Source organism: Pelecanus crispus, chromosome Z (genome assembly GCF_030463565.1).
Source record: "Pelecanus crispus isolate bPelCri1 chromosome Z, bPelCri1.pri, whole genome shotgun sequence".
Lineage (NCBI taxonomy): Eukaryota > Metazoa > Chordata > Aves > Pelecaniformes > Pelecanidae > Pelecanus > Pelecanus crispus.
In genome coordinates this window covers 57296204-57323743 of record NC_134676.1, presented here as the reverse complement: position 1 = coordinate 57323743, position 27540 = coordinate 57296204, and the positions used below count along the sequence as shown (strand labels likewise).

Below are 27540 nucleotides of genomic sequence, written 5' to 3'. Positions count from 1 at the left end.
TCACACTCTTCCTCTCCTCCAGTGTGGGGTCCCATCCACTGGAGACAGTTCTCCATGAACTTCTCCAACACGGGTCCTTCCCACGGGCTACAGTTCTTCACAAACTGCTCCAGCGTGGGTCCCTTCCATGGGGCGCAGTCCTTCAGGAGCAGGCTGCTCCAGTGTGGGTCCCTCACAGGGTCACAAGTCCTGCCAGCAAACCTGCTCTGGCATGGGCTCCTCTCTCTCCATGGGTCCATGGGTCCTGCCAGGAGTCTGCTCTAGCCAGGGCTTCCCACGGAGTCAAAGCCTCCTTTGGGCACATCCACCTGCTCCAGCGCAGGGTCCTCAATGGGCTGTAGGTGGATATCTGCTCCACTGTTAACCTCCATGGGCTGCAGGGGGACAGCCTGCCTCACCATGGTCTTCATCATGGGCTGCAGGGGAATCTCTGCCCAGGTGCCTGGAGCACCTCCTCCCACTCCTTCTTCACTGACCTTGGTGTCTGCATAGTTGTTCCTCTCACATATTCTCAGTCCTCACTCCAGCTGCAGTTTGTGTCCCAGTGTTTTGGTGTCATCGTGTCCCCCCCCCTTCTTAAATATGTTATCACAGAGATGCTACCACTGTTGTTGATTGGCTCAGCCTTGGCCAGCGGCGGGTCCATCTTGGACCCAGCTGGCATTGGCTCTGTTGGACATAGGGGAAGCTTCTAGCAGCTTCTCACAAAAGCTACCCCTGTAGCCCTCCCGCTACCGAAACATTGCCATGCAAACCCAATACATCAGGTCAGTTACTTGCTTTATGAATAACCACATGCTTCTGTTTCTCTGGAGTTTTCCTCAGACTAACTTTGTTTGAAACTTGCTTCCTTGTTAGTTCCTGCTTAGCTCTTATATTTAAAGAGACAGTGAAGAGTCATTCTTTCTCCCAGTCATTCCTGATTCTGTAGAGCTCCAGCAATGTATATTTTTCCTTGACTGGAAAGTTCCAATCTATTAATAGTTTCTTGGATTGAAGCTGTCCCATACCTATCACCTTTGATGACCTACTTTCATGTTATCTCACTTACCTTGACAAGCTGCACAGACCTTTCCTGCACTGCAAATGGAGTCTAAATTACACATTTGTGTGAATCTACACCAATTCATGACAGATGCTGACTGCATACAACACACCATAAAATGCACTATACTTCTCTGAAGGTTACCTTTTCAGACTATTTCTGTTAGTGGACATTGATAAACTTTGTTTCACTGCTAGAAGATCTTTGTAAACTTTGATCATTGAGTTCCATTTGACTTAATTTAAAAAGTGTTCACTTCCTATAGCTGAGAATATATTATCTTTAAGTCTTTTTCTATCCTTTTTTCCCCTTGCACAGAGTAATGGTGACCTCTCAGCTTTTCACAGGAAAAAATCATAGAATCATAGAATCATAGAATCGTTTAGGTTAGAAAAGACCTTTAAGATCATCCAGTCCAACCATTAACCTACACTACCAAGTCCACACTAAACCAATCAAGGGTAGACTAGACTAACCATGTCCCAAAGTGCCACATCTACCCGTTTTTTGAACGCTTCCAGGGATAGGGACTCCACCACATCTCTGGGCAGCCCATTCCAATGCTTGACCACCCTTTGCGTGAAGAAATATTTCCTAATTTCCAACTTAAACCTCCCCTGGTGCAGCTTAAGCCTATTTCCTCTCGTCGTATCGCTAACTACTTGGGAGAAGAGACTAACACCCACCTCCCTGCCCCCTCGTTTCAGGTAGTTGTAGAGAGCAATAAGGTCTCCCCTCAGCCTCGTCTTCTCTAGGCTAAACAATCCCAGTTGACTCAGCCGCTCCTCATAAGACCTGTGCTCCAGACCCTTCACCAGCTTCCTTGCCCTTCTCTGAACACGCTCCAGCACCTCAATGTCTGTCTTGTATTGAGGGGCCCAAAACTGGACACAGTATGCCAGGTGCGGCCTCACCATCGCCAAGTACAGGGGCACAATCACCTGCCTGCTCCTGCTGCTCCTGCTGGCCACACTATTCCTGATACAAGCCAGGAAGCTGTTGGCCTTCTTGGCCACCTGGGCACACTGCTGGCTCATGTTCAGCCGGCTGTCGACCAACACCCCCAGGTCCTTTTCCGCCACGCAGCTTTCCAGCCACGAATGGGCAGCTTCTCAGTACTGAACAGTATTTGTTTCTCTATGTAAAGCTTTTAACTGTGCTTTTCCCTCCTTTCCCCTCCATATGGTTTATGTGTACAACTACAACATTACAGGTCAGGAAGAACAGGGTCAAGTACAGCAGGCCATACATTGGATTATGTCCGTAACAGCAAGCAAGCAAGCTATAGCCTTGAAAGGAGGCTGTTTGTGCTGTCATGTCAGCCTTGATCCAGTGACTGTTGACTCCAGAGCAAGTACTAGGGGTACAAAAGACTTAGCCTGAAATAGTTTCCCCCATAGCAAATTATCTATGTGCTTGTTAGCACTGGGTTGCACTGCGGAAATGTGTCTTTACTGCACTGGTGACAGTGGAGTTAAAACCAGTCTCTTTCTCCAGTGCTAGCTTATCCCAGTTGAAGCTTGAGGGCTTGGGGTCTCTGTGTATCAGGTTTTCTTGTTTAGTACTGAAAGCCTTATATTTGGTCCTTGAGCTCCCTCGGGTCTCAAGGCTTGTAGGCTTGCAGAATAGCAAAGTGTTGTAATAACAGTAGTCCCTCCAGGGATAAAGGGTTTTTATGAGATGCTACTTCCATATTCTACCCTAGAAAGCAGGTAATAAAAAGCCAGTTATTTTCTCTCTTGGCCTGGGGTAGGGAAAGACAGCACTCTTAATGTAAACACTCTATTTCTGGATCCTGATGACCTTTTGTAAATAGTCATAGATGTGTTGAGATGTGCTTAGGATTTTCCCTTCTCTCTCTTGGATGGCTTGGGTGGCCAGAGGGCTCCCAGCTGGCTTGGAACTTTCTGGGTTCAGCAGCACTGCTAACATCACCAAGAGCTTAGAAAGCAGTGTGGTGGGGGACCTGCCTTGGATACCTCCCAGATGGGTTTATCCAGGTGCATCAGCTACTATTATGAGCACACATCTAGGCAGATATGGGAGCTCTGCTGCCACCAAACATACTGGCCTGGCATCTGACAACAGTATTCTCTGCTCTTACTTACTTCAAATACTGCAGTGCTCGGGTTCATGGCAAAGGGAGGTCAATGTAGCTGATGTGTGTGCGTTCTACTTGAGTCTGTAAGAGAGGAGACAGGAACACCAGGACCAAACTCAGAGATGCAGAATTTTCCATTCCTAGTCAGCTATTGCTGAGGTTTCATGTTGTCTTCCAATTAGTCCATTCTTAAGTCTGCATCAGGCTATTTCTGGTTCCATGTTGGCAGTTATGACATATTGAGTCATATTTGCATTCAGCATAGTCCACAGGGGACAGACTGTGAAAAAAAATGGAATAAGAGAATGTAATAGTCATCTTCCCTCTAGGTGAGAGACTCCATTGTCATGCTTCCATGACAGGATTAAGCTACTTGAACAAGCCATTGAATATTGCACACTTCTAATGTGAAACAATCTGTTAATAATACAGATGCAGAGCTGTGAATACAATGGTCCAATTAAAAGACTGTGCCTGCATAGAATATCTATTTACCACAAGAAAAAGATACAGCTTTTTAGCATGATACTGGAATCTCATATTATGATGTAGTCTTTTTATACACCAAGAGAAAGTGGTAGTCCTTTCTTCATGGCTATGAGGGATACTGCTCCCCCCACCTTAAAATGCTTAAAGAAGAGCAGGATGCAATCCCAGTTGACTGCTGGATTTGCTGCTATTTAGAACCATATGCTATACTCCTTTCCCAGGGCAAACCTGTACCGTAGTGTAGTAATCAAGCTTTTGGGCATGGCTGTCCTCTCAGAGTCTCTTTCAAGCCCTGACTTTTCAGTTGCTTAGATAAGACAACAGATGTGGTTATGGCTCTTAGAGAAAGACTTGTGGAGGGCTGCTTTCTACCCTCCTGCTGTACCTTCCATTCTGCAGGACAAGAAAGAGGGACAAAGTGTCTCTGCAGAACAGGCTTGGTAGACCTGCAACAATAGACAGCAGTTCCAAATGGAAAACATATGTTTCCATGAGGTATCGTTGGTGTCTGAGCAATCCTGACCACCCTTTGCTATACTTGCTCTAGAGCACAAGAGAAGGTAACATTCATACAAGTAACGAATGCAGGGTGAATGAAGCTGTGTTACTTAGATAGTAAGCTGTTCTCATGTAAATCCAGATTAATTCAAGGAGTCAGAGCAACAGCTTTACCCAACCATTTCCTTGTCTTTTTCACTAGATGGGCATTTATAAAAGTATGTTTTGCTTTAGCATTGCATTGTTGGCTCTTTCATTTATGTAATCTTTCTGTGAGTTGAGCTTTATCTAGAGCTGTGAGCCATTAAATTCTTGCTATCCTCATCTTGCATCCCTAAATGAGAATATGAAATCTCAAACTGGTCACCATTTAAAAATCTTCTAAAGAAAAGTTTCCAAGAAAAATTTTCTTCTGGTTCAAAAGTGTTCCATGCCCTTCAATTTTCTTTTGATTCTCCTGCAGTAAAAAGAAAGTACAGAAATGGCATCAATTATTTTTCTTGCCCAATTATCTCCTGATCCCTTGAGTTTTTCTGAGTAATTCTATAGACTGAGGTAATTCCATATCATGCTGAAAAATGCATGGATCAATAGCAGGCATGGCCTATATATTAAAAAGGGTGAGAGAAAGAGCTACTGATGGAAGACTGAAAATAGAATAAGCACAGATTGTACAATCAAGGCTGTAAGGTGACTTGCAAGAGGTCTTTGCTCCCTTGGTGCTTAACAGCACTGTGGGCCTTTTGTCTCCTGAAGTAAGTTACTATAAAATTCTGCAAGAAGCTTTACCTTTCTTCTTTTAAGAACATTTGTGCTGAGATCCACATGTTCTAGAAGGGTTGGGCAGGTTTCACTATGATGGAGCCTGAAGGAGACACCAGGGTATGAAAGAGGCACCAAGAACGAAGCTATTTAGACTCTTCTCATCTGTTCTCCATGTGTGTGGGTTCTCTTCTGAGTGATGCATGAAAAGTGCTGCTGAATCAGGATTTTATATGATTCAGGGTTATGCAGCCTGGCTACATTATACAAAACAGAGTTATGTAGCCTGTTCTTGATGGAAGGCCCACAGAAGTTGATGGCAGGCTGGCCAGCCATTATGGCCTCTCATCCTGATGGCCTTGCCTTGGGATATTTTAGTGAGTCCTTTGACGTTCTGCCTCACAGGAGGGAAATCCTGCATTGTTCTTGCTTTCAGATGAGATAAATTTTTAGATTAAATTATAAATGGAAGTTCTTCTGAATATAGTAATAGTGCTACTTTATTTCCCTTACCTTTCTTGTGCTGTTTGGACAGGAAAGGACTGTCTTTGGTATTGGGTTAGTGTGTGGCCAAGCTCTGGGTGGTACTTCAGGTAGCCATATGGGTCTATCTCATTCAAGCTACATTCATGACTTTTGCTTTGAAAAAGGGAAATGACTTCACTTTGGCATCCTCAGAACAGCCTATGGTACAAACTTCAGTACAGTCAGGTAGCTGGAGCATCTATCAGGAATATATGGCAAAGGTTTTTTGTTGAAGTGTTCAAAGGCCTGAGTCGCAGACTGTGGGATGCAATTCTTGAGAAGTCTTTGCAGACAGTGACAAAAGTGTAAAGTCATCTTACTAGAAGAGAAGATAGTGATGTGGAGTTCAGAGTTGTGTTAATCAACACAAAAGGCTAAACCAGTGTGTGGTGCATCTGAAAAGAGACAATAAACAGGCCAAATGCAGGAGCTGTGTTTACTGAGTAAGGAGGCATAAAGATCCAGATTCTGACATTCTCTAGCTACATGTTTGTGAAGGCAACTTCTTCAGGTCTCTCTTCTATGGATACAGACTTCAAAGGACTTTCAGATCAAACATTTCATACCTAATCTGCTTGTTGCCAGGACAAAGATTTTAAGGTTTCTAACCCAACAATGACAGTTTTGAAAATAACCTCACACATCTTACCTAATCATCAGATTTGAAGCATGAACAACAGTTCAGCGAAGTTTTCCTTCAAGTTACACATTAAGAGAATTATTTCTCTTATTTTTTTATTCTCTAGTTTTTTTTAAAATGTATTTTCAGCCTTCCATTTGCACTTCCAATCTCTTAGAATATGAAACAATGTAATATGTTAGTAACTACCTTGCCATTGTGATTTTTTAAAATTTTTTTACAGATAAAGCCATATGTCTCAGGCTGAAAGAGCCTTCAGTTCTTTGTTTCTCATGACAGAGTTTTGGCATCTCAGATCTCTTGAAAGCTTTGAACTCAACAGGGTCCAACTGCTCCAGCACTGCTTCCTCTCCACCTTTTGGGGAACTTTTTCATTTCTGCAGCTTTCTGAAAATAGTCCATTTAGTGACCTTGCATGGAATCCTTGAAAATGTCAGGCAACCATCATGCTAAGTTCTATAGTAGCAACCAGACCCAAGGCCGTTGGACAAGCAACAGTGTTTAGAAAGCACTGGGCAGAATGTGCTAGTTCTTTCATGAAGTGATTCTGTGTATAGTTGCTAATAGCTCTAAATTATGGCGGCAGGTGGCCAGAAAAGCAAGTTTATCTATTGCATGTCTGTTTCAGCAGTTTGGGATACTCAGTGCTGCATTCTAACTTTGGCTGCACATTGTCAGCACATTGTCAACTTGTTTCAGGAAACCCTTGTCCTAAAGTTTCACTGTTGCCCCAGTGGAAAGGCTACAAGGTGTGTGTGTAAATGGGGTGAGAGGAGACAGTTCATGCTGTTCAACCTTTGTATGAATCAAAGGTGTTGGTACCAAGGGAAGCAGGAGGTGAGAATGGGCTGGGAGCATCTGCAGGGCTTCTTTGCCAGGACAGCATAGGCTAATGGTAGAATGGAGGTAGGGCAAGCCCAGGGATGAGTGGCAAGGAAGGGTCAGACTGGGCACGGCTGCTGGAGGGATGCAGGCAGGACTGCCTCGTCAAGTGACCCCCAGAGGAGTGAATGGCCTAGGGCTCAGCAGCAGGTGACACAGAGAATCCTGGGCGAGGAGTCACTCATTGCAGGTACAAGGCTTTGAAACACCTCTCGTGAAGCTGAAAACACGCTCCTCTGCCTCCATTTCACCAAGGAAGCCCTTGCAGCCTGGGACTCCTCACTTGCACCTCCATGGAAAAGACTTTGCAAATTGCATTGTTCCTGTTCTGCAGGGGTATATGTGTGTACCCCTTTGCTAACTCTGGGCCAGCTTTGGCAGTGCTCTGCAAGGATGGGGATTGTGAAAGGTGCCACACAACTGTCTTTGTCAAGGAAACTTTTCAGTTTCCTGTCACCTCAAATGATGTCTAATCTGTTAATAAGCCTGTTGGGGTTATGACATGGATGATTTCAGAAGGAGTCACATCTCTGAAGTAATTTTTTCTTTTCTTTTTTTTTTTTTTAATTGAGGGAAGGTAATGGCTTTTGATAGCTTCTGTTCTGAAAATCCTGGAGGCACACTTTGCCTTTTACTGTCTGAATTATTCCTTCCAGATAGATTTGTCTGTTTGGGGTTTTATTTATGTTCCAGCAGTGCTGCATCCTAGATGAAACTCCCACATAGAACTGAAATAGCCCAAGCTGCAGAGAGAAGAGCGAGCTAGTCTGGCTAGCAGATACAATGTTTGTGTGTGTGTATGAGTGTATATGATATGCTTCTGTCTGTGGGTGTATGAAGAAACTGCTGACAGCAAACCAAATTAAAGAGTTTCTTTCTGGGCAGGGTGTGTCTGCAATCACTAGTTATTTCTTGACTATGGAAGTTCCACAGCTTCTCATGAAAACTGTCTCCTCTGTTCACAGCCTACCTACTGACCCTCAGGCTTGAGAAAACACCACAAATCGCTGGCAGAAGACATGTTAACATTTCTTCAAGCAGAACTTTATTTTATGCAATAAGCTGAGGTTTACAAGTACCTAATTTGAGTAAATAGCCCATTCTGAAGAATATTTTTCTCTGTCTGGTACAGTACCACGACACTGATACCACTGTAGCTGCCAAGAAGTATCACAGCACCAGTATATTGCTATGTTGCTGCAACCAAGCATGCACATTTCTTGAAGTATATTAAGAAAATAAGTGAAGGTACATTAATTATTTCTAAAAAATAGAAATTTCTACCTTTTCTGATAGGTAAGTAATTTCACCAGTTAGTGTATTACAGCTGTTTAAACATCTCTTGTTGCTATGAAGAGGTTCACAATGATATCTCATCAGAACTCAACTGCGCGGGAAAAGAGCATAATGATTGTTGCAGATTTCACTGCAGTCCCTTTAAAACTTTGCTGTGAGAGGATACTGTTTTTCAGTGATGGTTTAACTCATGGCCAGTCCCAGTGCCCTTATGCAGTGTCATTTCTTCCTGCCAATAGGCTTCTACAGGGGTGTCCTTCAAAGAGACATTGCTTCCCAGGAAATCTGCTGGGCCGGGGGGAACAGTTTGCAATCTCCCACCCAGCCACTGCAGAAGCAACTGAGGCAGCCTGTCCTGCTTTCGGCTGGAATAGAGTTAATTTTCATCCTAGTACCAGGCACAGCACTGTGTTTTAGATTTAGTAGGAGAAGAATGTTGATAACACACTGATGTTTTTAGTTATTGCTAAGTACTGTTTATGCTAGTCAAGGACTTTTCAGCTTCCCGTGCTCTGCCAGGTACACAAGAAACTGGGAGGGGGCACAGACAGAAGAGTTGATCCAAACTGACCAAAGGGCTATTCCATACCATATGATGTCATGCTCAGTATATAAACTGGAGGGAGTTGGCCAGGGAGCAGCGATCGCTGCTCGGGAACTGTCTTGGGTATCGGTCGGCAGGTGGTGAGCCATTGCATTGTGCATCACTTGCTTTGTATATTGTTATCATTCTTATATTGTTATTATTATTGTTACTATTTGACTTTATTTCAATTATTAAACTGTTCTTATCTCAACCCAGGAGTGTTTCTTACTCTTACTCCTCTGAATCTCTCCCCCATCCCATTGGGGTAGGGGGAGTGAGCGAGTGGCTGTGTGGTGCTTAGTTGCTAGCTGGGGCTAAACCATGACACAGCCATAACATCTTGCTAAAATGTCCGGTGTTCTGGTTTTGTTTTGGTTTGGTTTGTTGTTTTTAAGTTAAAATTTTTTTTGTTGTTTTCTTGCTTTAATACTATTAAACAAATTCATCTGACTTTGGTGCTAGCATAATGTTTTGAAGCTAACTAGTATAATCTGAGTACCTTGCAACACAAAAGTCCACATATGGAACAGCATTTAGTGCCCTTCCATGGCAGCAGAGATAGGTGAATTGCCTCCCACCAGAGGGATAAGTCATGTTGTTCTGACTTCTTCGGTCCAACTGCTCTCTTTTGATGCATTTGAGCCTGCTGCCAATTGTGAAACACTGTATGTATATGTATTAAACATGTCACCAAAGTTACTGTTGTATTGTGTTGCTCCAGTATCTGTTAGCTTTTCTTTAAAAAAAACCAGGGAGATTCCAGTCAGCAGCATTGTCTGACAGGCTGATGTTGTCTGGGCTTCCTGGATAAGCTTATCATCCTCATTGGTCAGAAATCACAGGGATGACTGTCATTCTCCAAGGCAACAGCAAAGGTCTGGAATCTCTGACTAGCATGAATTTAGGAAATCTATTAGAGCATCAGGGATTTGCGCAGTTAGCAATTATTTTCTTTGATTCAGTTGTTCTTTCTGTGCCAAAGTGAATAATTTCTGTGAATCAGGGAAACAGGACTGAAACAATTGTAAAACCCAGGCAAATAAATATTGTGGCAAGCAGACCTGCTTTCAACTCCTTTTTTCTGTTGGAACTACAAGCTGCATATGACTAATGCCAGGATGCTGCAGTGCAGGTGGGCTCATGTGAACAAGGTGCCTAGGTCCTCTTCTCCATCAGTAGATATCCAGCCAGCAAGCCCAGAGGAGAATTCCCCTCCTAAAGCAGACGCTTCTACTTAGCCAGAAAAAACTCATCCCAAACTCTGTGACTATCTGGATTAGGAAGGGAACCTGGGCAGCTGGCTTGTGACATCTGGGCTAGCAGAGATTATTTAGCTGCACCCTTGCTGGGTCACAGGAGTCAGCAGGGCAAGACAAGGGGGGACTGCTGGTCAGAACAGGAGCAGAAGCCACTGCATTTATGGTATACAGGAAGTTGTCCCTTCTTTTTGATTGTGGGGTTGCATGGAGTGTCCCCCTGAGAATGAGACTGCACCTTTCCAGGTGTAGTTACAGAGATCTGGCTCAAAAATGCAGGCAGTGAAGGTGAACAAAACTCCTGAGAGGGACAAATGGGGGTACTGTGAAGCTCCCTCCCAAAGGTGCATACAGCAGCTAGGGAACAGAGGTGGCAACAGAACTTCCTGTTATCTTAATCTCTCTTAATTCTGTTAATCTCACCCTGCCTCTTTAACCCCTTGCCTAGCTGTAAAAAGCACTGTCTTTTCTTTTAGGGAAAAGAGTTGTATGATGTAATAGTTTAAAAGAACAGTTCATACAGTGAATGGCTTGTTATTTTTGTGTAATGCAGCTGAAACCATATTAATACAATGTGTCTGAAGGCAAGGCAGAGTGGTTTTTAACGAGGATTGCACACACTTCACAACATAAGTAAAAGTCTGTGGTCTTCCAGGTGTCACGGAGCAATAATGTCTCTCCAAAAGAGCAGTCAGGTTTGCACTTGTCAGCTGGCAGCTCAATCTGGTTACACCAGGATCATACTCCATCATGTCTGCATCATTTTCATTTCTGTTCCTGTGCAACCTGCTTGTACCCAGCAGGGCCACAGTGGTTGAATATCCTCTTAGTGCTGGGTGTTGAAGGCTGATGATTGTTTTCATTTCCAGCTTTTTGTTTTTTCCTCCTGCTGCCTTGCAGCATGATTTATCTGGCAGGAGTTAGGTAAAAGGAGGCTCAGAAACCTACCTGCTCTGTGTGTTGGTATCAGGAGCAAAGATGCCTCCTTCTGACAGCTCCTTGCACAGCTGTAGGACCTTGAAGGCTCATGACCTCGTGGTCTTCAGCAGTGGACACAGGCTTCAGTGTGGGATGGGGAAGGGAGAACGCTCCTGCAAGATATTTGTTTGTGAAAAAGTCTGCTTATAAGTATATGGGAGTGAGAGCTTAACTTTTACCTTTGGAGGGATCTGGGCCAGTAAGATGATGAGCTGAGTTAGTCTGATGGTGTGTCCCCAACCCAAGGCATCTTTTTGGGGCAGGCTGACCAGGACACATTGGCCCTGCTCACACTGAGCTTTGCATGTGCATCATCAGGTGTTCCCCTGTGTGCCAAGGTTGGATTTGCAGGTGTGTTACTTAAACACATACACACACTGCAGTAAAGCCTTTTGTAACAACACTGGAATATAAATTATGTTTGAAATATTACAGAAAAACTCTATTCTTTGAGCTGGTTTTCTGGTCTAATCTTCAATGGGAACTGCTTAGGTGAGCTCACCACTTTTCTGGTCTATTTACAATCAACAGGAGTATTACTTTTACTGGTGACTGAAGTAATAGTCAGCCTTTCCTAAGGGCCTGTGTGTCTACAAAGACAATGGTAGAAGTGTTTCCTTGTGGTTTGAGAGTTGCAGAGTGATGCACTCAGATGAAAACAAAACCAGTCTCCTGCAGAATGTGAGATGTGTGGAAATGAGACTTTTTTAACCTTTCAAAACCAAAGTGCAGAAGACTGTATCAAGACACCTCTACTAGTCTTAGGTTTCTTTCTGCTGCAAAAACTTACCCCCAGCTTAGAGGTAAATGACAACCTTCCCACAGCTTCTGTTTTCCCACAGAGAGTAGTGGGAAATGGAGTTAAGTCCAGTTGGCGGGCGATCACAAGCGGTGTTCCCCAGGGCTCTGTTCTGGGGCCAGCCTTGTTTAATATCTTTATCAATGATCTGGATGAGGGGATTGAGTGCACCCTCAGTAAGTTTGCAGATGACACCAAGTTGGGTGGGAGTGTCGATCTGCTGGAGGGTAGGATGGCCCTGCAGAGAGACCTGGACAGGCTGGACCAAAGGGCCGAGGCCAGCTGTATGAGGTTTAACAAGGCCAAGTGCCGGGTCCTGCACTTCAGTCACAACAACCCCATGCAACGCTACAGGCTTGGGGAACAGTGGCTGGAAAGCTGCGTGGCGGAAAAGGACCTGGGGGTGTTGGTCGACAGCCGGCTGAACATGAGCCAGCAGTGTGCCCAGGTGGCCAAGAAGGCCAACAGCTTCCTGGCTTGTATCAGGAATAGTGTGGCCAGCAGGAGCAGCAGGAGCAGGCAGGTGATTGTGCCCCTGTACTTGGCGATGGTGAGGCCGCACCTGGCATACTGTGTCCAGTTTTGGGCCCCTCAATACAAGACAGACATTGAGGTGCTGGAGCGTGTTCAGAGAAGGGCAAGGAAGCTGGTGAAGGGTCTGGAGCACAGGTCTTATGAGGAGCGGCTGAGTCAACTGGGATTGTTTAGCCTAGAGAAGAGGAGGCTGAGGGGAGACCTTATTGCTCTCTACAACTACCTGAAAGGAGGTTGTAGTGAGGTGGGTGTGGGTCTCTTCTCCCAAGTAGTTAGTGATAGGATGAGAGGAAATAGGCTCAAGCTGCGTCAGGGGAGGTTTAGGTTGGAAATTAGGAAAAATTTCTTTATGGAAAGGGTAGTGAAGCATTGGAATGGGCTGCCCAGAGATGTGGTGGAGTCACCATCCCTGGAAGCGTTCAAAAAACGGGTAGATGTGGCACTTTGGGACATGGTTTAGTCTAGTCTACCCTTAACTGGCTTAGTGTGGACTTGGTAGTGTTAGGTTAATGGTTGGACTGGATGATCTTAAAGGTCTTTTCCAACCTAAACGATTCTAATTTGCATTGTACATTCGTCTCAATCATCTCATCATATACCACCATCTTGGTACTTGCTGTGTATTTGTATTTGCTGACATGAAATGATGTCAACTTATGGTATTGACAGCTGTTTGCCAGAGAATATGCTCATGTATCAGCAAATAATTGTTCATGCTGCCTTGTAGGCTTCATGAGAGGTCACAGACCACAAAAAGAATGAATGAAAGACAATCAGGGAATATAAACTACTTTAACTAGGAAATGTACTTACTTTTTACAGCAGAGGAGGTTTGCAAGCTAATGAATCAACTGAAATGAACATCTCACAGAGATATTAATCAAATGTGCATGGCACAGTAACAGGTAAGAAGAACACTGACTCTGATGCATACAAATGAGATACCACTGACAGGCCATCAACAGTGACATCTTTCACAAACTGATTATAAAAAGCATACCTGCTTCAACCTGGAAAAAGCCCTATTGGGTCACTCTGAATAATAGTTATGTATTAGCCCAGTTGTTTCTAGTTTGTCGTGAAATGGAAATTGTGATTGGCAGTTTAAAATACCCAAACAAAACCAATAACAAACAGCAAGGCTAAGTGCTGGGTTCTGCACTTGGGTCACAACAACCCCATGCAACGCCACAGGCTTGGGGAAAAGTGGCTGGAAAGCTGTCTGGTGGAAAAAGACCTGGGGGTGTTGGTCAACAGCCGGCTGAATATCAGCCAGCAGTGTGCCCAGGTGGCCAAGAAGGCCAATAGCATCCTAGTTTGTAGCAGGAATAATGTGGCCAGCAGGACTAGGGAAGTGATCATCCCCTTGTACTCAGCACTGGTGAGGCTGCACCTCAAATATTGTGTCCAGTTTTGGGCCCTCAGTACAAGAAAGATGTTGAGGTGCTGGAGAGTGGCCAAAGAAGAGCAAGGAAGCTGGTGAAGGGTCTGGAGCACAAGTCTTATGAGGTGCGGCTGAGGGAACTGGGGTTGTTTAGTCTGGAGAAGAGGAGGCTGAGGGGAGACTTTATTGCTCTCTACAACTACGTAACAGGAGATTGTAGTGAGGTGGGTGTCAGTCTCTTTTCCCAAGTAACAAGTGGTAGGATGAGGGGAAATGGCCTCAAGTTGCACCAGGGAAGATTTAGACTTCATATTAGGCAAAACTTCTTCACAGAAAAGGGTGTCAAGCACTGGAACAGGTTGCCCAGGGAAGTGGTTGAGTGACCATCCCTGGAGGTATTTAAAAGTCATGTAGATGTGGTGCTTAGGGACATGGTTTATTGGTGGACTTGGTAATGTTAGGTTTGTCGTCTTTTCCAATGTAAATGATTGTATGATTCTATGATTCTATGAAAAAAGAAGAGAGAGCCCCACATGTCCACTATCCTGGGATAGTGTCAACGTGGGTCTGAGATCAAATCAGACTAATGTCACCTGAAAATGATTTCTCCACATACGCTGCATAGGCAACTGTATTGTTCTAGTTAAAGCAAGTATAAAAAGGACTTAGCACCAGTGCAAAGGAATAAATCATATACGAACTGAAGAATTCACTTAAATACATGAATTGATAGTTGTAAGCTTGAAAGAGAAAATAGAAGAGGGACTTATAACATCCATTTGTTGCACAAATGCACAAGTATCATTGACATCAGATGTTGGTTTCTGTGCAAGTACTGTACTGCTCTACAAAGCTAGAGAGAAACTGCCACTGTTCAGAGATGGAGACTTTGCAGAGGAAAAAACATAGAGACCAAGATTTTAGCCAAAGAAATTATGCTGATGGGGCTGGCAGGGTCTTGCTTTAAAAATAATACTTTCTTTTGTCTGCCAAAGGGGACTCTTCAGCAGCTTCTAAAGTAGGAAAATCATTATATTCTGTTAACATGGCTACCTACCTCATTCGATTTTGAGCTTCAATACCCATCTGCAGAGTGAAACATTGCTCTTGCACATGTTAGAACCTATTGCTATCTCAGAAAAATATGGGAAAAATTATTTCTGGAAAGTTCTATGTGCCTCCACATGGATTTGTACCAAGTTTGAAAAAGGTCCTTCAACCTCAATCTTTAAAGTCTGCCTTAGGGTGCGTAAGTGAAATGAAAACATAGTGGTGAGAAGAGGCATTTGTCTCCAAATAGCTGGAGTTCCAAATACCTCCAAATATCCTTAAATATTTCAAGTCCCTTTACACAGAGTTTGGTCAACATACCATCATTTTCCCAACAGGAAGGCCTCTGAGCAGTACAGTTTGTCTGGTTGGATAGAGAGGGAGAGGGAGACTAAAGTAAAACACCAGAGAAAGCTGAGTCTGGGGCGGGGAAATGATTGAAGCAAAGGTCCCCAGGGACAGCAAAATAAAGGCTTCTCTGTCTAAACATGGACAGTCAGAGCAAATGCTTGCTTGTTCAGGACCCTTTTCTGAAGAAGGTACATAGAATGGCAAGGCTTGAGAGGTTTTTGGTGTTACACTGTGAACACAGACAGAGGTGTGGTAAAACATCCCAGGATCTGGAAGAAGGAAAGCTGGATAATAGATGTTGTACTGATGATCAGCCTAATGTCTTGATCACCCAAATGATCACCTAGGGTCTTTTCACAGTGCTGATTCTGTGAATAACTTCTTAGTATTACCTCTGTCTATTTGTCTTGGTGCCTGTTGCATGGGACAGGTCTCAGTGAAGCCTTTGTTCTACGTGCTGGGTATCCTCAGACCATGTCTTTCCTGGTTAGCTGATGGTAGGGAATATTTTGGATCCCAGCAGGAGCACTCAGAGAACAGAAAGGACTGAGTCAGTCAATTCCACTAGGCTGAGGAATGTGAATTACCACAGATGATAAGAAAATGACAAGCAGACCAACAATCTGGAAAATGGAGGTAGAGAAAAAATGAAAAGACTAAAAGCAGACCAAGTCTGTATTTTGGTGTGGTGAGCACTGCAGTGAACAGCTAGCTGTTGACCACAGCCTTATTCACTGCTTTGACTTCAACTAGGCAGTCTTTTGAGAGCAGGTCAAAGGGCTGGCAGGAATAACATAAGGCTGATCCCTGGGGCAAGGGATAGACCAGACTGGTGTCTTGCATTCTCATTTGTTTGGAAGGTAATATAACCACTTTGTGTGTGGGGAAAAGGGACAAAATAAAAAAAACCAAATTCATACCTTCCTGTGTAGCTTTTTCTCAATAGTGTTCATTTATAAACACAGTAAACTGAAGCTTTGAGTGCTCCTTTTCTACTCCTTCCTCATGCCCATTTATGTTCTGCCACTATGAAACTTGCACAGTACCCATGATCCATGGCTCACCACTTGACATGTTCAGATAGACCTCACTGGGATCCTTCCAACCTATTTTTTCCGTGATATCTCAGAAAACTTAATTCTGAAATGTATAGGCATCTCATTGACCTGGAAATAAGCCTAAAACCATAGACTGGCCCAGGGAACAGAAATGCATATAAACAAGCTCCTTCTCAGTTGTGTAAGACACTTGTGCTGAGTGGATCTGGAAAAGTAAACAGAGAAAGAGTTCCATGTCTGCTTTGAGCGTTGAATTTCATTAAGAATTTCTTCATTTAGTACAATGTTAATGATCCTTATCCAAGTTCTCCACTGTACCAAAAAGACCAGAAAATGGCATTTTCAAAGATATTATGATTTCTCAAGTGAACTTGGCATCAGTTCTTTGTTTATGAAAGAGGAATCACTAATGCCTTTCAGCAGGTGTATTAGTTATAGTTAACTAATAAATCATGATGGTTCCTTTGGAGCTCTTGGTGCTAATGTATAAACACAGTATTTCGTTCATGGAAGTATCACTTTAGAATATCGTGCAATACCCTCCTGGAGGGTTGTTACATTTTTACTGAAACTTTAACAGGAGGAAGTTAGGTTTTTATTTCAGCTGAGAGAATCAGTGTGGCATTTACTTTCTGATGGAAAATAGTAATCTGGTCGCCAATAAAACTGCAGAAGGAAAAGACCCTGCACCTTTATCTCCCAGCTGAAGGAGTAGGAGGCAGAGAGTAGAGGCGTCTTTGTTCTTATCACTGAAGAAATGTGCAAATATTTGCAGGAAAACAGCTTTCTACAGCAAGCATGGAGCTGTACTCTTTTGTTTCCAAAACACTCCTAAAAGCATGAGGATGGATCCTAATGGATGAAGAGCAGAGGCCAGACTGCTTTTTGTACTTGCAAAGAGCAGCAGGTTTATGGGGACACAGGCAACAAAATCTTTAATGGCTATTGTCTTACTGTACTTATATAAGGAAGACTTTTGCTTCCAAAACAAGTGTGATGACCTCGATCCCTATGTGCCAGGCCCCTCTCTGCCCTTCCCTTTTTTGTCAATGGGACAGAAAGACCAGGAAGAAAACCAGGCTGCCCCTGTGGTGTGGAAAAGTCAGAGGCTTTATTCTGACCAGCTGATAGCATGTACTGGTTCTTTGTGCATGAGTTGTTTTGATGTCATCCTTGACAAGAAAAGAATTGTCCGTGCAGTTAAGGGTTCCTGAACTGGCCTTAGTGTGAATACAGTGATTTTGGATTGTGTAGTTTGTAACATTTTTTGCTCATGTCGAGTCCAATAACTTTCCATTGGGTTGTACCAAACTATGCATTGAAACAGGCATCGCCAGGTGAAAGCTGACTCAAAAAAAGCAAGAAATCAGGAGCTGCCTTACATTGTGTGCCTCTGCAGAACAGAAAGTCTTGGAGAAAGATTCACATCTAGATTCATTGCTGATTTACAGATGGGGAGACTGAAGAAAGGATATGCAGCTGGGTATGTCTGAAAAACTTACAATATTCAGACCATAAGTCTCAGAAGAGAACCCAGAAGGGAGCACAGGAGATATTACTGGGCAGAGATCCTGAAAAGCTCACTTGACTCATTTTTTCCCAGTCTCATTTTCAAAGAAGAGCAAGACAAAAAACTGGGAAACTGCAAGTCATCAAAACCATCTTGTGATATCAAGAACTCTCAGGCTGAAAGACAAAAATGAGGTTGTATATCTGATCCATCATCAACTGCTCTTTATTCCTTCCTGCTTGGCCCATCTGGTTGCTAAAAGTCCCAAGGCTGTTGTTTTGTTTTCATCCAGACCTAAGAGGGAAAATCTACATTCCTGCTGGGTTTAAACAAAGTTGCAGGAGTAATTTGTCTGCAAGGTAATCAGTTATGAGTAGTAAGTTTGGGGCTGTTTCATTTTAGGGAGTCAGAAAAACTCATGGATGATTCAGTTGATTTTGCAAGGCATTGTGGAATGGATGTGTGTTGCAGTAGCACTGAAAAATTCTAAACAACTTCTAGAGATCAGTGGGTTAGGATCTGGCTGTACTTTTTGTTTTATTTTAGACTGAACTTGCTTCTTCGTAAAATGCTGTTTAGTGACCATTTATCTATCACTTTGTTTTAGCTGCAGGGGAGGTTGGTCATATGCTGGAAACAACTCTTTCTTCTTTAAGGCTGAAAGGAAGTGCATTAAAATGGGATTGCTGTCCAAACATAACCCATCTGGGAGCCTGATGTTTCTTGGCTATATTTCATGCTATGGAGAAGCTATGCTCACACCCCACTCCCTATTATTCTCCTCCAGACTGTAGTTTTGGGTTTTCACTCTGTCTCCAGCTAAGATGTGTATATAAATCTGGATCTCAGCGTGCTGCTTAGCTGACTGTTTGCTATATCGGTATAGGTGGAGATGAATTCTTCTGTGTAAGACACATAGGTCAAGGAGTTTGCATGAGGTATTGACAAGGCAAAAAGGTATCTAAACTCGCCAAAGGTGGGAGTGTGCTTTACCTGAAGCTTGATGCAGCTTTGGTCTCCATTTGCTGGGCTGTGATTCAGGATTTGTAGGAAAACTCACTCTTAAGTGGTAGACAGAAGCTACTGAAGGTCACAGTGGGTTTCCATTTACTGTAACAGGAAGCCAGATACTCAGTACATATGGATACATCTCTAAGCAGAAACCCAAATCTAGCCATCGCTGTTAGGAACTGCATTTCACCCTGATGGTGAGAACTGCTCTCTCAGCCAGCCTAGTTCATTCAGGTGTAATCAGCAGATGTAGTGACTTTGCTGGAGGAAGGTAAATGGGTCAGAAATATAGCACCATATTTTGAGGGCAGGGGGGACAGAGGTTCAGTTTGTATTTTTTCTAAAAGAATCTCACCTGCTGGTGTGTATTTTGGCTGCAACAGAAGACAAAGTTTATGTCACAGCAGCCAGGGACAATAATTTGAAAGCATCTCTGTAACATCTAAGGGATTTGGGCAAAACCACTTGGACAAGATCTGATTCCTTTAGATATGATTCATGTTGGGGAAAAATGTGCATATGAAATCCCTTTGTTTAGTGAAGTTTCATATAAATGGCAGCCTAGCCTTTCTGTACAAATTAGTGATTAAGTATCTTGATTTCTGGACAGAGTCCCATAATGATTGCTATTTTTCTTAATGGCAAATTCACCTTCTTCATGAGCCTTAAAATGAGGAAAGGACTTCTTGTATATCAGACATAACCTTTGCCTAATGGCCTTGATGAAAAAGGTGTATCTCTAGTGATATCAATAAAACATTCTTAGTTCTGGTTCTGAAGTGATGCTGCAAATATGAGTGACCCATTCCTGCTCCAGGACAGTACTCGGTGATTAGCTCCAGATGTTTGGATGATGTGATAAAAATTGTGCTGTGATTTAGAAACTCTGAGACATCAGTTGTCCTATCAGTTTGGTCTAAAAATGGCTCAGCCACAAATAGTACTACCAAAAAACAACCTGCAAAATTTCCTCAGGGCATGCCTGTTTCAGGTAAACATCTCACTGCTTCCTCTAACACCTGTGATTGGGGGTGGGGGGGACTTCTGCAACATCCTCTGAGATCTAAGCACACACATACACATCCATCTTGAAAGACAGGTGTGGCTGCTTTTGTCTGCAATATGAAATGAGATTTGTGCAAAAGAAATTCTTCTGATTTCACTTAATTACCTTACCTGAAGCAATGGTGTGTGCAAATTTCCATCATCCTTCGCTTAATTAAGAATTCCCAAGATGTTCCTTCTTATTAATCTCTTTCTCTGTAAGTCATATTTAAAAATCCTAATCCTGTTCCATATAGCTTTTGCAGCAAATAACTTTGCATGTCAATATTTAGGAGAAAATTTTCTTTTTCTTTTTTTTTTTTTTAAACAAGTAACAAATTGAGCACTGTTCATGCAAGTTGAGTTTACTCAACCTGAGTAAACTCTTGTGAGTTTACGTTTTCTGTGTGAAAGCTGGATTGATGTCAGTGAGCTATTGAAGGGTTAGGTCATAGGAGGTGGTGCTCCTGTGACAGAGGTCTGGCAGTTTAAAATTTACTTTCCTTCAGTTCAGATGCAGGATCGGTTTGGGTATGTGCTCTTCATCCTTTCCCTTGCAAAATTCACTTCAGTCACTTTCAGTTGCCATTTAAACCACTTCTGATATCTCACAGGGTCACAGAATATCTGAGGTTGGCAGGGATCTACAGGGGTTGTCTAGTCCGATCCCTTTCTCAAACAGGGTGACCTACCGCAGGTTGCTCAGGGCTGTGGCCTATGAAGTTTTCAATATCTCCACAGATGGAGACCCCACAGCCTCTTTTTGCAAGCCCAAAACTTTTTTCTTATGTTTAAATGGGATTCCCTGTATTTCAGTTTGTACACATTATCTCTTCTCCTGTCACTGGGCACCAGTGAGAAGAGTCTGGCTTCCTCTTCTTCATTCCCTTTCATCAAGTATTTACACATACTACTGAGACCCGCCCTGAACCTTCTCTTGTCCAGACTAAACAGTCCCAGCTCTCTCAGCCTATCCTTGTAGGAGAGTGTCCTAATTGTCTTCTTGGCCCTTCGGTGGCTCACTCCAGTAGCTCCTTATCTCTCTTGTATCTGGGAGGCCAGTACTGGACACATTGCTCCAAGTTTGGTTTCACTGGGGCTGAGTAGAAGGGAAAGATCAGCTCTCTCAACCTGCTGGCAACCCTCCTTCTAATGCAGCCCAGGAGGTCGTTGACCCTCTTTGCTGCAAGAACTCATTGCTGGCTCGCGGTCAGCTTGTTGTCCACTAGGACCCCAAGGCCTTTACTGCAAAACTGCTTTCCAGACAGCTGACCTGCTTTCCAGCTGTTTCACTGGGCAATGTCTCCCACATGAATTACTGTTTTTTGGATGGCTGATGACAACTGAGCCAGCAAATCTCACATGAAAGTGTTTCTGAGAGTGCTCATAGTATTTGGCTTAACACCTGATTGCCTAGTTCTTTAGCCTGTGTGGATCAAGGGAATGACTATTAGTCTGGAATGCCTGCCATGCCACTTGTCTTCTAAACAAAGCACCTCTGAGATGTTTTCACTCATGGAAGTTTTTTATCCTTTGGTGGCATGGCTGTTTCTTATAGCCAGAAAGGTGACAGTTTGCACATGTTGTCCTGGAGCTTTAGCCATTTCTGTGTTCTTCCTGTGGCTTTACCTAGAGATGCTGGAAATAATGTTGATTGAAGCTCTTTACTAATTAGTGATTACTTTGGCATTCTCTGTCTTCTGTTTATTCCTCTCTGTTTCCTTGGAAGCTTCAAAAGGAGGCTTGAGGACAGAACTTCTGCCTTTCCTTCTGCTTGTGCCTGTAACTGCAGCAACTCAGTTGCATGCAAATGAATTCTCTGGAGCCTCCACTGCTGAACTGCTAAAAACAGAAGCTGTTATCCAGGGAATGTTAACAACAAAGCCTAAAGTTTAAGAGGAAGAACAAATGAGACAGAAAAAAGCTTTTCTATACCAAAAGTAACACAAGAGATCAGAATTAAAATGTAGTGTAAAATTTTGCTTCTCATAATAGATTTCTTTCCAATTAGTTAACAGTGATACCACAGCGCAGTATTCTGCACATTTAGAAGGTGACTTTGAAATCAGGGATGACTTAAGAGTCTGTGAGGATCCTGAAACTACATTCTTGTTCTTGTAGGTGTTCTGTGTGCTGAATAGCTGCAAAATCAAATGCCTGAAGTATTCAAAATCTTGTTCTGGTCTAAGAGATAAAAGAAAAAGAAGTCTGTGCAATTTGTTTCCTTACATGATGAGCTAAGAAGACATTATAACTTAATGATAGCCTAGAAGTAGCACTTAGAAGGAAAAAAATAATCTCTATCTGCTGCTGAATTCTGCTTCATAAGTAACTACTGTATTACACTGTCTGGGTAGCTCTAAGTGGAGAGAAGCTAAAATGAGATAAGTTTGATAGATAATTGAACACAAATCAGTTTGCTCATCAGTGGAAATATTTGTTGAGGGGAATCCAGAAATTAAGGGTGTTATTGGCATTGGTCATCAATGATTTATGCACAATAAAGCTGCTTAGGGAGGTCCCTGCAATAAGGATGTGTGACCCAACTAGTCTGCATAGCCTGTCCACTTGTTATGAAATTCTAGTTTGCTTGCAATTTCAGTTAGCCTTCCTTGCATCCCAGGAAAGAAATCACTGCATAGTCTGAGTAAATTTGCCCTCAAAATGCAAGAGTTCCTGTATTACTCTGGCTCTGCAGAAGAGGATGCATAATGACAGTGTAGAAAGGCTGACACTAGCTAGGAAACATGAATATTCCATCTGGGAATTGTTTGGGGTCCCTGGGTGTCTTTCTCTTTTTAGCCAGAGGTTTCCCAATAGGATGGAAATGTCAAGGGGCTTGTGGTTAGCTAGCTGAATGGAGACAGTCACGTTTACTGTTATTATTTCCACCTGGCAAAAAAAGTTCGTAACAACCAGATCTTGCCAGGCTTAGAATGATCAGTTTCCCCATGCTTCTGTATGGGAGGTTCAAAGGTGCTATTTCTCTGTCACATTTTGGGGAACTGGAGGGTTGCTTTTGATTCAAAGCTGCTTTAGATTTAGGGCTCTGGGAAAACACAACCAGGAAAAGAAATGTGGAGGGGAAAAGCTACAGGAACTGCTAACCTCTCAACAAATTCCTGGTGGTTATTAGGGCAGTAGTTAATCCAGTAACTGTCATGTCTGGGGCAATTCAGGAGGAATCATCCTGACACGTTGCAGATGTTTCTCCCTGTAAGAACCAAGGTTCCACCATTGCCATCCCAAGAACTGACATGGAAAGCAAGAGCAAACGGAATCCTCTGGTACTGCTCACACACTGAAGAGGTGATTTGTAAGGGAGAGGTAAGGGGCTATGAAAACCTCTTAGCTTCTAATAATGCCAACAAACAATTATTTGGAAGGAGTTTGATAGTGTCTCCTTCCAGCCTAAGCCTTTGAAAAGGCCAGATAACTTTGCCTTATGCAAGGCAAGAGATGTTAAATATGTATACATGTATGTGCATGTGAGTGCATGTTACAACAAGGCTATCTCAGATTAACTCAGTTAAGTCTCAGCTGGAAAAGAGCCAGTCTGGAGCTGTCCTTACCCAGGAACTAAGGACAGTAACCAGCCACCTACCATGTTCTTCCAGGGTGAAGGTACCTTTTTTAGTAAAAGATGCAGGGTGTGTTCGTGCTTCAGGGCAAGTCCGACACAACTCCAAAAGGATATGTGTCTTCACTTCATCCATGCAACCAGGCTTGATCCTGCTGCAGCCCTCCAGTGCCCTGATGATGAAGTATCACAATAAATACCCTCCCTCTTTCCCCAGCCCCTGCCTTCCTCTGCAGGTGGGTGATTGCCAGTCATTTGCCAATAAAAGTGCCTCTGAAATACAGGGTAAATGGCCTTTATGCAGCCCTGTGGGGACAGAGGGACATGCAAGAAGCCTCCCTATTTGCATGGCTGTGCAAAGACTTTGCACAATAACAAGAGCTGGCTCAGGAGCACACTGGGGCTGAAAATTTGAGACCAATGTGCATGCAGGGGTAGAAAGAGGACCAGGCAGAGCCAGCTTCCCACCTGCATACTAAGCATTAGAAGCAGTGGTGGCCTAGGCTAGATAAGAGACATGCAGAGATGCTGCTTCTTTTCAATCCATGGTAGGAGCCTAGAAACCATCAACAAGTCCGAATGCTTGCTAATGCTGTGTGCTTGTATTTGTCACAGGACATGTAATTTCTGGCAACAATTAAGACTGTGATCATTCCTGTAATCGAGATTTCAAATTCCTTTCCTAGCCCTTGTGTCATTTCTTTCTGGATGTATCACCTGCCTGTTCATTAAAGACCCTCCAAAATAAATTTTCAGTCACTTTACTGAGCTGATGAAGGCAAAACATTGAGTGGGTGGCAGCTTGCCCCCTTCAGGACTGCAAACCAATTGTGTTGCCATCATGCAAGTCTACAGATGTAGTCTCTTGCTGCCGTGCTTCTCCCACCAGTGCCAAGTAATCCACCTGGTTAGGCTGGGTGTTTCACCCACGTCCTGCCTCTGTGGGGAGTGTGCTTCCTCCTCAGTGAAGGAGAAACCTTTCCAGATGCAGAGGGAGTGGAAGTTCTTCCAGGGTGAAGGTACCTTTTTTAGTAAATGATGCAGGGTGTTTTTGTGCTTCAGAGCAAGTCCTTCAAGCCCCTTCAGGGCTTCCTGAGTGTGGGGAAGGAGAGAGCTGGCATCAAGGTAGTTTTCCCACATTCTTACATGGCTGACTTTCTCTTGTGCTTTCTCTAGGGGCTACCAAAGACATGGGGAAGATGCTGGGTGGGGATGAAGAGAAAGACCCAGATGCTGCCAAGAAAGAAGAGGAAAGACAGGAAGCCCTCAGGCAAGAAGAGGAAGAGAGGAAAGCCAAATATGCCAAGATGGAGGCTGAAAGAGAAGTTATGAGACAAGGGATTCGAGACAAGGTAGGGATCCGACTTGGCAACTCATAATGCTCGGTGGAGAACTACTGTTTTCAGCTGATTTGTCACCAGTTCCCTGAACACCTGGATAGAGCGAGGTAATTACTTTGCCTCACTGCACTTTCTAATCTTATGCACTGTCCTTCGAGCTCTGTCCCTTTTTAAAACAACACACCTCCCACATGGAAAAGCCCTGCAAAGTTGAAATAGAGAGTGAAGATGAGGGGAGAAAAAAGTCTATTTTTCTCATCATCTGTTAAATGCTCACATTATTTTAAATGTTAGAGGCTTCTCTGGCCCTGTGTGGGTGCTTTCCAAGCCTGAATTTGTGGTTTGTGAGAAGGGTCATAATTCAGTGTGTTTCTGAGAGATACAGTCTAAGTATCTTCTGTATTGCTTCCAAGGCTTTCTTTGTGTTGATAGGTGAAATGGGACAAATCTACTCTACTTTTCGTATTTAAGCTTCCACTACTTACAGGGGATTAATCTGAAAGAAAGAGAGTTTATTTATCTGTGGGACTTAACCATTGGGAAGCACTCTTTTACACTTAAGTTGATTCTTGTAATGGTACAATTTACCATGAGAATGGAACAAAAGATTCAGAATGAGATTGAAAAGAAATGTATGAAACAAACTTTTACTAGAGAAATGAGCTTAATTTAAGGTAGCTGAACACCATTGTTACTATACATTAGCTTTTAGGGTTTGATATGTGGATGGAGAAGGCAGTTTTGCTGCCTCACCCTCAAGATTGGGTCAAAATTGTCTCTTTGGAATAACTTAGTTTTATAGGAAGAGCTCAGATAACTGGAGCTCAGATAACTTGGAAAGAAATGTGGGTAATAGCTGGAGGATGGGTTTCTGATGATGAAGGCCTGTGTGTTGATTTACATCACATGCCAAAGAACAACAGAAAATACCTGTAGACAGAATGAGGAAGTCCTCTCAGTATAAGAGATGTTCCCTGTGCAGTGCCTACCTCTGTGCAAGTTACAGTGCCCTAAGAACAGGTCTGGGAAAAAGCTTCAAAATCTCATCACAGAGCTGAGAGTGGCTGTCCGTAAACAAAACCATGTCCACACTGGGCCGAACTGGCCCAGTTCTTATGATTCAGGAGGGAAGCACTGATAAGGATGAATTATTCTGGTGTTCCTTTACCTTGTAAAGAGGTATAGATAATTGTTGCAGAAAATAAAGAAATTTGGGATTATGTTTCTAAGAAAAGAAAGTATTTACAGGGAATTGTCTACCTGTGACGCTGCCAGAGAAAAGTATTCATATGATCATTTAAAAGACAGTATTAGTTACCAGACAGACAGATTCAGAATCCCCACCTGGTCAAAATTTGCTGGTTTTATAATGTATTTAATGAATATATATCTAGATAGTGTCATGTATTAATACAAATATGCCAATATGTGCAGTATGTTTAATGTATGTTTATAGGTGGAACTGTTTCTAAGCAATGACATAAGTCTGCATGAGACACAAGGAAAAGAAAGAGTAATGAATTCCTGAGTTGCAGGCAGATGGGCTAATGCCTTGTTTTCACTGATCACTGCCTCTTCTGCTAGACCACTGAAGTGTTCCCAGCAGTAGATGGTGGCTGCATTTTCTTGCTGTTGAGCAAACTGCTGTGAAAGCATTTAAGAAATCTGAGATTCCCTCTGTAACAAATCCAAGGTGATCTAGACTAGGATTCACACGTTCATGAGTAGGATGCATACAGCCTGAGTGTGGATGAAACATCAAGCCAACGGGGACTTCTCTGGGATATGGTCAGCTATTTAGACTTTGCTGAGTCAGGCTGAGTACTGGGTGGTGAAGTATTTTGGAAATGCATTGACTCCTGAGCAATATGGACAAAGGTTGGCTCTGCAGAGAGAGTAAACAGGGATACTTAGAGGAATGTTATTTGACCTCAGTCAAAGCTCTGGACTGCAGCTTTTCTAGTGATGTATCCGGTTACCTTTGAGATTAGCAACAGGAAGTCCTGCGTTGGGGAGTGCACCCTGTTTGTGAACAGGAGCTCAGTTCCCTGTGGTTTTCTTTCTCCAGGGGATAATCCCAGGTAGCATACATTTGAAAGATGAAGCTGTTTTCTGCAGAATCAGAAAAGGTGGATAAAGCTGTAGAAAGGAGCTGGTTTTTTTTTTTTTTTTTTTAAAGTTGGAGAGTTTCATGAAAGAGTGAGATTACTTTGTCCTGACAAAGAGATGGATTTGATGATATACAAGACTTTGTCTCCAAGTATTGTGAATTGGTGTCTGGAAATGTGAAACAAATGTTGAAAGAATAGAAAAAAGGGCTAGATTATTTCCTCCATTACTTCTTTATTTAGAAATTACCTTCATTTCTTCACCAACTCCAGTAAAAGCAGAAAACACAGAAGGAGAAAACTGAAACAGAGATTCTGTCTGGTATGTATACATGCACAAGTTGTTGTTAGCAGGTATGAATTAAATCCAAGAAGTTTTAAGTATTAGAGATCTCCCCAATGATATTTGCATTTATCACATAGAAGAGTGAGAAATGAGCACGTGAGTTGAGTGAGTGAGTAGGAACAGATTATTTATGCAGAATACAAGTTTGAAAGTGTGTGTCCTGGGTCATGAACCCACACTTGCAAAGTTACTCCCTTAGTGCAGCTGCAAGATGCCGGGGAAACAAGCCAGGGAGTAATGGCTTCATCAGTTTCTTAATGTGGCTCTATGTGAGGCCTACAGAAAGGGCACGTTCATCATGCTTGTTGTTTTGGACTTTTTGCCTTGGCTCTTCAATGAATACAACCTCTTGTTTAGGACTTCAGGA

The 27540-nt window shown here is 43.0% G+C and overlaps 1 protein-coding gene across 1 annotated transcript in view; it reads left to right on the top strand.

The window, feature by feature from the left end:
- Positions 1-23404: 23404 nt before the first annotated feature.
- CPLX1 (complexin 1) overlaps positions 23405-27540 on the top strand; it is a 51185-nt gene continuing 47049 nt past the window's right edge. The window contains exons 1-2 of the mRNA XM_075727104.1: positions 23405-23423; positions 24556-24731. Coding sequence (XP_075583219.1) covers positions 23405-23423; positions 24556-24731 — 195 coding nt within the window. The remainder of the gene's footprint in view (positions 23424-24555; positions 24732-27540) is intronic.